This window comes from Scyliorhinus canicula, chromosome 5, assembly GCF_902713615.1.
Source record: "Scyliorhinus canicula chromosome 5, sScyCan1.1, whole genome shotgun sequence".
Classification (NCBI taxonomy): domain Eukaryota; kingdom Metazoa; phylum Chordata; class Chondrichthyes; order Carcharhiniformes; family Scyliorhinidae; genus Scyliorhinus; species Scyliorhinus canicula.
The window spans coordinates 45,147,201-45,159,481 of record NC_052150.1 but is presented as its reverse complement, the minus strand read 5'-3'; the positions used below and the strand labels follow the sequence as shown (position 1 = coordinate 45,159,481).

The window sequence follows — 12,281 nt, the reverse complement described above, 5'->3', positions numbered from 1 at the left end:
GATTCGAAACAAACCTGTTGGACTTTAACCTGGGTGTGTAAGACTTCTTACTGTGCAATAAGCACATCGTTGTGCTGGACAAGCCCCCATAAACTCTTCATTTGATAATGGGGTTGCTTTACTACCAAAAAATGAAATAAATTGCATGAAGTGTTCAATTTTCCAAGTCCAGGGTCCAGTGAGTGAACTTCCACACTAGTTAACTCATGATTTTTAAGCACTCCGGTCCATCAGACAGACCTGGAAATGGCGCGGTAACAAAAGGAATCTGTAGAGGTTGTTGGGTTGTACAGATCGGGGACAAGGGACTGACAAGCAGGAGGGATTATTCAACAGTCTTTGCAGCACTCGCGTGCTGTGTATCTGCTCGTGCTGGGGGAGAAATCCCGCGTTGCTGACACGCCACTTCCTGCGTCCAGGTCATCCCCATGAATGTGAGCACCTAGTCTACCGAGATCAAAGCTGTGCTGCGTGGGAAGGGCTAAAACCCAATGGTTCAAACAGCCACAATTAGAAGGAATGTGCTAAAAGTGGTGCAAGCTGATGCTGGCTATATTTCTATAATTATTTAGTTTGTTTATTTAAAACATTTCACTTGGTAACTGAAAAAGTGGGCATGTAGTGCTAGAATCTGCATTTCAAGAGAGCATTGCATTGCACTCCCTTCATTTAATTTAGAAGGATGTTTAATTAGGCTCCAGGCAACCATTCATTAATTAAATGAATCCTCCTCCTCTCTTACTTCCACTTACAGATTTTATTTCACCCTTCCCCGACAAATGACCCGGCTAAAGCAGTCCTGCAATATAAAATTGTTCGTGTGCACCACAATTTCTATTTGAATCCGGGTTTTATATTTTCACAAAGCTTTCAATATAATTTTTTTTCAATCAGTTGCTAAGCACGTTTGTCCGCAAAATGCCTGAAGGGAGGGAGATTTAGATTTGTCCAATTCATTTTTCAGCATGATTGTCGGCACTCTATTGTTCAATGCTGAACCTCTGTCTTTGCCACACCAGCCGTTCTTCGACCTCTGGGACGCTGAGGGGAATTGTGACATAGCTGCCCACCCCAGACCTCCCCCAGCTCCATGAAATGCTGTTAGGCAGTCGACTCTCCATCCATACAATTTTCAAGTTATCCATTATCTTTCATCCTGAACTATATTCCGCTGTACAATTCTAGTTTCTGATTTCAGCCACAAGAAGCCCCCAGGAGGTATGGAGAAATGATGGCTGCATGACCCACAGTTTTAAACAAGATGGCACTTGTGCTAGGCAGTCATGTGATTATTCTGGAAGCCATTCTTTGAGCTGTTTCCTTGGCAACCTCTTCCCCTTATAACTCTGTTGGATTCAACCAACAATTTATTGAAAGACTTTTTAAAAAAAACTTAAATGAAATTATTTAGGACCCTGCTCATTACTAAGTTTTTATTTTGCTCATTCTGGTGGATTTATTCAGAAATTTTTCTATTACAGGCATTATGATGCTGGCTCCAGATAGATCATATTCCCAAATGTTCTGCTCAGAACTCGGTCGTGGCAGGAGACTACCAGGAGGAGAGCAGACACACTTGAGGGATCTCTTCAAAGCTTCCCTGAAGAGGTTCAAACATTCATGGGAGTCCCACCTGATCGAGAACGTTTGTTCAGGAAGGCAGTGCGCTGAGGCAAAGTCACGGCATCGGAAAAATCTCACAAACCTTCAACACCTCACCTGCCTGACCTTTCAAGCACCATTTGCTCCGAATGTGCCAGAGAGAGCAGATCACACAATGGATTGAAAGCAATCTCAGAAACCATCAACCGGAGTGGATGCAAGTCATCCTTGACCATGAGGGATTGCCAAAGAAGATTAGTAGCATGATCAGAGATCGCGGATTGGATTTGTTATAACTCCCTTGGGGGCCAAGGATTGTGCTCCATTCGATTCCCCCCCCCCCCACCCTCCCCCTTACACAACTGAATATGAACTCCCTTGGTAATTGGGGGCAGGTTTTCCCCTTAACAAGTAAAAACCACAGAGTATAAAATCCTGACCTGAGTGTAGGGAGGTGGCCCCTTGGGGAGAGGAGTCTTTCGTAGTTTTGTGTACGCCATAATAAACCTGTCATTCATTTCTACCCTACCCTGTGTTCCTGTCGTCTCGGGTTCTACATTGGCGCCGAGTGTGAAGTGGAGCTGCTGCAGCCGCCAGGCGCTCTGCAGCAGACTCACTTCGTTCAGGCCCACGAGGGCCGACACTCCAGGCCACACATCGGAAAACTCGACCAGTTCGACGTAGATACCGACAATTGGACCAATACATCGAAAGGTGCAATATTCTTTCCTGTCACACGGAATCATTGGGGATGAAAGGCAGACCGTTATCCTGCTGGCGGTAGTTGGGGGACCCACCTACGCGCTCATCACGAGCCTCACAGACTGGACTCCAAGTCTTTCGCTACGTTGGTGGCTCTGGTCGGGGCACACCTCACCCTGCAACCCCAGATAGTGGTCTGCCAGTTCTGATATCACACACCGCTCAGGCCCAAGGAGAATCAAATGGCAACTTTCGGCGCGCTGGAGGACGCGTGCTGCCGCACGTGAGTTCAGGGCTGCACTGGCCGAATCCTTGTGGGACAGTTCCGTCTGTCGACTCGGAGATGCCATTACCCAAAGACGACTGCTGACACAGGCCGCCTTAACCTTCCAGAGGGCGGTGGACTTCACCATGACCCTGGGGAGTGCATGGCGTCGGGTCCAGGAGATGCAGGGCTTGGCGGTCCTGAACCTCAGTCGCCAGAGCGACGGCCAACTGACTGCTCCTAGGCCCGGATGACGCGAGCTATAATGAAGCGAGAGAGACAGCAGGACACAAGGCCAATGCTATGATGCACCTAGGAAGGATTCCCCCAAAACACAGCAGCAAGATGGTGGCCGAGGGCTATGTGCCACAAAGAGGACTAGGACGTTGGACAAGTCCAGGAAAATTAAATGAATGAAATCAAAAAGGCTTTTGTCACAAGTAGACTTCAAATGGAGTTACTGTGAAAAGCCCCCAGTCGCCACATTCCGGCGCCTGTTTGGGGAGGCTGGTACGGGAATCGAACCATGCTGCTGGTCTTCCATGGTCTGCTTTAAAAGCCAGCTATTTAGCCCTGTGCTAAACCAGCCCCTGTGGCCCAGGGCCACATTTCCCACAGGAACCCCAGACGTTAATGCCACTATAGAGGCCGGGCAATCTATGTGGAAGACCAGGAGGAAGAGTACCAGCAATTACACTGCGTTGCTGTCCCAAGCTCACGCCCGTCCGAATTGCGATAAATGTGAACAGCCGACATCCGTGCTGGTAATGTGCTGAACGGACGGATATCAGGTGACTCTCCTCCCTAACAAACCCAGCAGAGGAAATTTATCGGGAATTTCAGCTTAAAAAGCCCACCAAAACCCAACCAAAGGCGAAAGACGCATAAAAGGAATATGCCTAGCAATAATAAACAGAGAGGCTGCGAGATATTAGGAACAGCAGTGAAGGAAAAGGGCAGGCGCTACGGGCGTGCAGACAGGCGCCCCACGAGGCGGGACGGAGGTTCAGGCGAACCAGGAAGGGGAAAAGCTGGCGAATTGAAGTAGAGCAAGAACTGGACGCGGCACACCCCCCCCCCCCCCCCACAACACAGGGGGAAGAATGGAGAAGCATGCTGAAAAGGGAGCTAAACACCATGAGATACCCTCAATTGCGACACCGGAGAGAAGATTGGTAATTCAAAGGCTTTAATTACCAGAGAACCGGACAGCTGCCGAGAAGTGTGGTCACAGCACGCTGCCCAGTGAGCATCACCTTATATACCGTTTCCTGGGGGCGGAGCCAGAGGCGGAGTCCCCCAGGGTTCCAAGCCCGGTCTTAAAGGGCCAATGTATTAAAGGCAAGGTAGTTACAGCAGTTACCGATACCATTCATCACATTCACCCCCTGTTTAAAAAAAACACATAGTCCATCCGGGGTGAAGTGGAGTTATAGTCCATCGGGGGTGAAGTGGAATTATAAGTTCAGTCTTTTGGGTGGTCTGACCATCCGTGCTCACCATCTCCGCTCCGGTGGTGGTGCCGTGGATACGGTCAGTTTCGGTGGTGGTATATCCGGGAGCACAGTTGACTGAGCCTTTGCCGGCTTTGGAACGGGGGCGTATCCGGGGTGATTAGGGTGATTGGTGCCAGCGCTGACTGGGGGGGAAGGGGGTGCTATGGAGGGGGCGCTGTCGGGTCGGCAGTTGGTGCGGGGAGGGGAGCGTCGGTGGGGGGGGTCGGTGGGGAAGCCAGCGGGGTCGGTGGGAGAGCCAGCGGGTGCCAGGTCTCGCAGGGAGACGGTATCCTGCCTGCCGTCGGGGTGCTCGATGTAGGCGTATTAAGGGTTTGCGTGTAGCAATTGGACCCTCTCGACTATCGGATCTGTTTTATGGCTCCTCACGTGTCTCCGGAGTAGGACTGGTCCCGGAGTCGTCAGCCAGAGTGGAAGCGAGACCCCAGAGGTGGATTTCCTGGGGAAGACAAACAAACGGTTGTCAGGGGTCTCGTTTGTGGCCGGACAGAGGAGCGACCTAATGGAATGTAGGGCATCGGGTAGGACCTCCTGCCAGCGGGCGATTGGGAGACTCCTTGACCGGAGGGCTAGAAGGACAGCCTTCCAAACTGTCGCGTTCTCCCTCTCCACCTGCCCGTTTCCCCGTGGGTTATAGCTCCTCGTTCTGCTCGAGGCGATGCCCTTGCTGAGCAGATATCGACGCAGCTCATCGCTCATGAACGATGTACCCCGGTCGCTGTGGATATAAGCGGGGAAACCAAACAGTGTGAAGTTGCTGTGCAGTGCCTTGATCACGGAGGCCGAGGTCATATCGGGGCAGGGGACCGCAAAAGGGAAGCGGGAGAACTCATCGATAACGGTGAGGAAATAGATGTTGCGGTTGGTGGACGGGAGGGGCCCTTTGATGCCCACACTTAATCGCTCAAAGGGCCCAGAGGCCTTTATCAGGCAGGCCCTGTCTGGTCGGTAGAAGTGCGGTTTGCATTCCGCACAGGTATGGCATGCCTTAGTCATGGCCATGACCTCCTCTGTGGAGTAAGGTAGGTTGCGGGACTTGATGAAATGGGCAAGCCGGGTGACCCCATGGTGGCAGAGGTCATCGTGGATGGCTCTCAGGCGGTCTTTTTGCACGTTGACGCACGTGCCGCGGGACAGGGCATCCGGGGACTTGTTGAGCTTCCCCGGGCGATATTTAATATCGTACGTATAGGTGGCGAGCTCTAACCTCCACCTCAGAATTTTGTCATTCTTTATTTTGCCCCGTTGTGCGTTATCGAACATAAAGGCAACCGACCATTGGTTGGTGACGAGGGTGAACCTCCTACCGCCTAGGTAGTGCCTCCAGTGCACGGCCTCCACGATGCCTTGTGCCTCCTTCTCAACTGCAGAGTGCCCAATTTCCGAGGCGGTGAGGGTTCGGGAGAAGAACGCTACTGGTCTGCCCGCCTGGTTGAGGGTAGCAGCCAGGGCGACGTCTGATGTGTCGCTTTCTACCTGGAAGGGAATGGTTTCGTCCACCGCGTGCATGGCGGCCTTGATGATGTCGGCCTTGATACGGCTGAGAGCCGACTGGGCCTCAGCCGTCAGGGGGAAAACCATGGTCTTAATGAGTGGTCTGGCTTTGTCCGCATATCTGGGGACCTACTGGGCGTAATAGGAGAAGAGCCCTGTGGTGAATGTAATATATATATGTATATATGATAATTCACACTGTCTTTGTAAGCGCAGTAGCGATATCCTACCATTAGGGGGAATAGCTCTCGGAGTACTCAGGAACTTGTACTGGGCTCCACCCTTGGCTCCGTCCATGACTCCTCCCCCTAGTGCAGCTGTATAAATACCCTTGTCCAGAGTCAGCCTGAGTTCACTAAGAGTTCATCAACGGGTAACAGGCTGCCTCTGAAGTAAGTCGATTAAAGCCTAGATTCATATCGGAAACACGTGTCTGGTGAATTGATGGTTCCATCAATTTAATCGACTTAAGAACAGTAAAGATCGATTATGGAATCGGCCCTCAAGCCTGGACGCCTGGAACTCGACCCGCAGGATGCAGAGGCTAAAGAAATCTTCTCCCACTGGATCCGGTGCTTCAAGGTCTACCTGGCAGAAGCGAGCACGGCCGAAACGACAGAGGATCAGAAGCTAAGTCTACTGCACGCGAGGGTGAGCCACAGAATCTCTATGCAACTAAACTCGGCCAGTTCATATACTACGGCGCTAGCAGTTCGCGATAAAATTGATGTAAGGCCTATTAATGAAGTTTACGCTCGCCATGTGTTCACGACTCGCCGCCAGCAGCCTACAGAATCACTCGTCGAATTTCTAAGGGAACTCAATAATTTGTCCAATGACTGTAATTACCAAGCGGTTACCGCGGCTGAACACAGAGAACTTGCTGTACACGATGTTTTTGTAGCGGGCCTCAGGTCTAATTATGTGCGCCAACGACTGCTGGAAAAGGGAGCCCAAGACTTAGAAACAACTGCGGAAATTGCCACCACGATGGAGGTCTCCTTCCGCAGCCTCACCTCGTTCCCCGCGGCCCAATCATGGGCCCCCGACCAGCGACTCCCCCAGGCCTGTGCCGCACGGCCGCCCAGCCACCATGCTGCCCCAGCCAGCCACTATGCTGCTCCAGCCTGCCATTTCTGCGGCCAGAATCAGCACACGCGGCAGCACTGCCCGGCCCGCAACGTGCCCCAGCTACGTGCACAGCGACCGGGGTTCGTCCTTCATGAGCGACGAGCTGCATCAGTACCTGCTCGACAAGGGCATTGCCTCGAGCAGGACTACCAGCTATAACCCCAGGGGGAACGGGCAGGTGGAGAGGGAGAACGCGACTGTCTGGAAGACCGTCCTACTGACCCTCCGGTCTAGAAAGCTCCAAGTCTCCCAGTGGCAGGAAGTCCTCCCAGATGCGCTCCACGCTATTAGGTCCCTCTTATGCACAGTGACCAATCAGACCCCTCACGAGAGGCTCTTCATTTTTTCCAGGGGCACTACCACGGGGGTCTCACTTCCGGCATGGCTGAGGACACCGGGCCCGGTACTCCTGAGGAAACACGTCAGGGCACACAAAACCGACCCCCTTGTTGAGAAGGTGTGCCTGCTCCACTCCAACCCCCAGTACGCCTTCGTCGAGTTCCCTGACGGCCGTCAGGACACAGTATCCCTCCGGGATCTGGCACCCGCCGGATCCAGCGCCTCCTCTACCCCCACAGAAGGACCCCTCACCCTCCACCCCATGCTGCCGCCCCCTCACGCTCCCGAGCCCACGAGCTCGCTCCACCAGTTTCGTGCACCCGCGCCGGCCAGCCCCCAGCACCCCCAGTCCCCGGTCGAACCAGAAGAGTATGAAGCTCGGACACAACCCTCCCTGGAGTCCGCCATCGTACCCCAGCACACAACACCCATCCAGCCACTGCAACAGGCTGCAACCCCAGTGCTCCGCAGATCACAGCGGACAGTTCGACCACCGGACAGACTTACTCCACCACCACCACCACGGATAGACCACCACCCCCGCCGGACTTGATTTGTTTTGCAGGGGGTGAATGTGGTGAATATAACTTAGTAATTCACACTGTATTTACCAATACTATTGTAAGCGCAGTAGCGTTATCCAACCACTAGGGGGAGTAGCTCTGGGAATGCTCAGGAGTTTGTACAGGGCTCCACCCTTGGCTCCGCCCATGACTCCTCCCCCTGGACTACTGTATAAATACCCTTGTCCAGAGCCAGCCTGCAGTTCATCGAGAGTTCAACGGGTAACAGGCTGGCTCTGTAGTAAGTAGATTAAAACCACTGTTCATATCTTAAAGCTTGTGTCTAGTGAATTGATGGTTCCATCAATGTCATAACCTTTTAAAGTTTTAATATGGTGCAGAAAGATCAATTCATCCCTGGAGCGATAATATAAGAAATAGGGCTTGGTTATTTTATAAACAAATTTCATTAAAACAAAAGAAAGTAAAACAATATTTAAACCTTTACTTCAGTTCTAACACTAACAGGTTACATGCAGTTTCTTAACCTTAACAGATTAGTTCCCACTAAACAATACATCCAATAAACATACAACTCTAATTCCACTTTCATTGACAGGCTAAGATGATACTTGTATTTCCAAGCAATTCTCTGCTGTAAGTCAAGTTCTTTAAGAACCTTTTTTGAAAGTCTGTATCTGGAGCAGCTTCCTTCATGACCTCGCTGGGTGACCTCCACAGCCTTCTGCTGTAAAAAATTTAAAAAATCATTTATTCCTCTCTCTCTCTCTAAGCTCCGTTCACCCCCTCAAACAAAGATTCTCCCCTAGATGGCCAGACTGGAATCCCTTATGATTATCTTGGCTGATCTCCCATTTATACAAAAGAACAGAACTATGCCATTGATATGTAACTAACCTTCTATTGACAACCAAATAGGTCAGTAGACTCTATAATGGGCTAATGCCTGGTCAAACATGGTTGTCCAGAATGACAATGGAACTTGAGTGGATCTTCCTGGCTGATTGGGGCATCTTGTGTATTCTCATTAACGAGGTTAAGTCTGAACGGGACAATGTAACTTAGGCTGTGGGCGCATCCCTGACTCTGCTGTTAATAGTCTTTTCCTTCAGTCTAACCCCTAAATTGCCTGCTACATCTTGGACCCCATTTCTGGTTCCAAGTTTATCATATCTCCCTATCATGACATGTGTAACATTGACAATTATAACAAAATAAATATTTATGAAAGGAAGACATTGCTAAAAGCTTCACAGACTACAAAATGCATTATACTTACGGTCACAGTGAAATTTTGATAGGCAGACCTCTTTTCCCCCATGATCTAAAACTGACTCTTTTCCATGCCTTGAATAGTTTAAGAAGCTACAGGACGGGTGATCATCTTTTCACAGTGAGATTTCATGCTTTGTAATCTGCACATGCTCCCCACCAGGCCTAAAGATCCATTCCGAAAGATTGAAAGACCACAACGTTAGACATAATTTTCAGGCTAAACATGTTGTTGAGTTTATTGATGACATTTCTAATTACGCAGAAGCAAAAAGCACACTCTAAAACATCAACACAGCGGTTTATTTGCACAACAATTTAAACATAATTGAAAATTAATCTCTTTTAGAACTTTATGTTATGAATTTCCAAGTCACCACAATGATATAGAAGCAAGAAAACTACAGGATATGAAAGGCCAATAATTTTAGGTTCCAGGTAGGTTTCTGACGTCTAGCTCAAAGTAATAACTGCAAACTAGGTTTTCAAAGATTTAATCAATTTCTGCTTTCAGACAAGTAGAATAAACTCCCTCCCTGGATTATTTTACTTGAAACTTCCAAAAGCCTCTTCAAGTTTTATTTTTTGACATTGCCTTTGGCTTGTTTCACGATTTTTCCGCTTGATTTTCTTTTCCTTTGGGTTGTGTCTTTGCAGGCAAGGAGCACTTATAGCTATGTCACCTGTTGTTGCAAAAATATACCATGTTACCCTGGGGTCTGCATCCTGAGACATGCTTGCCTGGTGTCGGTTATAGTAACAAACTAGTAACTTTGTATTGTGTGTGATTGTGATTTGATCAATTGCTTGGGCTCTATCACAACATTGATTTGTAAAATAATGCTTCAGCAGCTGTTACAGTTGACACTCGCCCAAGATGAGCCATAGGCGCAGGCACAGAGAAGTGTTAACATTTAAATTAACACAGCATGAATTCTGCCAGTACAGTCTTCATTGGGACTTTTTTTGAAATATAAAAATAAACTTTCTTGTCAATGATACATACATTAAGCAGTACATGCTTAAACAATCTGCTTTAATAATGGCTTCAGAAATATGTCAGGAACTAATGGCAGGCAGGTTATTTTGAGCCATCAGAGGACAGGTTGAACCCTCTGAGCAGAAAGGGCTTATTGTTCCTGTATAATTGCATTTTCCATTCTATTAATTTGTAAGTGTATTAATACATTTCAAAACTTTACAATAAATTGTGCAGAGTTCCCAGATTGATGAAGAAACTTGGAAGCTGAAATGTCGTCATGGAACACTGCTGAGTATGCTTCATTTTCTGACTGCCTACACATCTCTTCTGGGCTCAGTGAGCCCTTATTCCCCATGGGTTCAACTTCACGGGCGGAGGTTAGTGGCCTTTCCCAAGCTGAGTGGCAGGAGGACATTTAACAGGAGGGTTTTGGATGGGGAGCTCCACTGCTTTCCTGCCTCTGACCTGATTAAGTTTGAAAAGGGAAAGCTTGTTCACTGCCTTCCCACCCGCCATCAATTGAGATCCTTAATTGCTCATCAACAGCTCCATCTCATCGCCACTTTTATTCAACCAGCGACAGCGGGCTGGGGTCTCGGCATGGGCTCGGGGGGGGGGGGGGGGGGAGGTGCAAAGCAAATCTTCCCTCTGATTGGCTGGCATATCTTGGTGGGGGTGGGATTCCCACACTCGAGATCCTTAATCTCAGGGAAGGCCCACAGCTGGCCACTTCAGCACTGACTGGTACCTAACTGGGCAGGCCTTCCCGAAAGGGGGTGATGAGGGGCTCTCACCAGCTCTCCAGCCTACGGGTCAGATCCCCGTCGCCTCCATTAACTTTCAGCCCATTTGTGGAGTCTGATAATGATGCTCCTCCCCGGGTGTTGAAAGAGAATTGAGGCCAGCAATTACTGGAACCTTTATGGAGGGAGGGATGCCACTGCTGGCCATCTTCCTCCAGTTGATGGACGGCTCAAGGGGCTACAGCCAGCCGTCCATTGTGACCCTTGGAGTGAGCGATAGCAATGTGCAAGGGGATATTTAGCGAAAGGAACATTAAGAACAGGAGTAGACCATTCAGCCCCTCAAACCTGCTCCAGCAATCAATTTGAACTCCACCTCAACTTCATATCTCATGATACTATTGTCTAACATCGATCCGTCTACCTCAGTCTGAAAGCTTAAATTGTTCCCGAGTATACTCAGCATTTTGGGGGTGATCACTACACTTATGCTACCCCTTGTGTGAATAAGTGTTACATGACTTTGCTCTTGAAAGGCTGACCTCTAATTTTAAGGTAGGAAATAGCTTCTCCATATCTATCAAATCCTTTTAACATTTGAAACACCTGCCTCATTTTCCACACCCAATGGACTAAAAATCCTTTAAAACAATTTGCGCTGATAATTTAATCCCCCAAACTTTGGTACAATTTTGTTTTTCCTGATTTGCAGGAAGCAGGTGACCAGGGAGGTTAGCGCACGGCATCTAGAACCGAAGACCAGGCGGCGGCATTGGCATTCAGGATCTACTGGTCTCATGTGGGTGGTGAACATAGTGAATGCATCATCACCTGACATCCCTAACCACCATGATACCGATCCCTGACACTGCTCAATGTACTCCACTCTCATTACTCACTCACCAGCAGTCTCTGGTACTCAGGAGTACCTGAGTACTTAACATCCAAAAACTCCACCTCACTCACCAATTTGCCAATCTTGACAGCTTCGCACACACATCTTGCTGCCTCCACATACCTCTAGTTGTTCAGCTATGGCAGACACATCACTCAAACAAAGTGCTGCATGCTCACTAACATTTTGCCCTTTCTCTTGCAGGGCTGCTGATGCACAATGGGGGAGGGGGGGGGGATTTTGGACCCGTGTTCGCCGCGAGAGCAAATGGCAGCTGGACGCAAAATCCCGTGAGAGTTGGGAAACGAGATTCTTGCCGACGAGAACGCGTTCCCTGATGTTCCCCGCCCCTCACCTAACCATATGATCCCCCCTCACTAAATTGACATCAAGGTAAGTCAAGGAGGAAGAGGGAAAACCCCTCAATTGTCAATTGGATTTGTTTATTGTCATGTGTATCGAGGTACAATGAAAGTATTGTTCTGCGTACAGTTCAGACTGTTCATTCCACACGTGAAAAAAAAAAGGGCAACATAAATACACAATGTAAATACATAGATACAGGCATCGGGTGAAGCATACAGGAATGTAGTACTACTCAGCAGAGAAGATGTGTAAAGAGATCATATCAGTCCATAAGATGGTCGGTTAGGAGTCTGGTAACAGTGGGGAAGAAGCTGTTTGTGCGTGTCCCCAGACTTTTGTATCTCCTGCCCGATGGAAGAAGTTGGAAGAGTGAGTAAGCAGGGTGGGAGGGGTCTTTGATTATGCTGCCCGCTTTCCCCAGGCAGCGGGAAGTGCAGACAGAGTCAATGGAT

The 12,281-nt window shown here is 49.2% G+C and overlaps 1 protein-coding gene across 1 annotated transcript in view; it reads left to right on the top strand.

Moving 5' to 3' along the window:
- Positions 1-1,786, top strand: part of LOC119965660 — a 52,879-nt gene extending 51,093 nt beyond the window's left edge. Inside the window, exon 5 of the mRNA XM_038796426.1 lies at positions 1,482-1,786. Coding sequence (XP_038652354.1) covers positions 1,482-1,786 — 305 coding nt within the window. The remainder of the gene's footprint in view (positions 1-1,481) is intronic.
- The last annotated feature ends 10,495 nt before the right edge of the window (positions 1,787-12,281 follow it).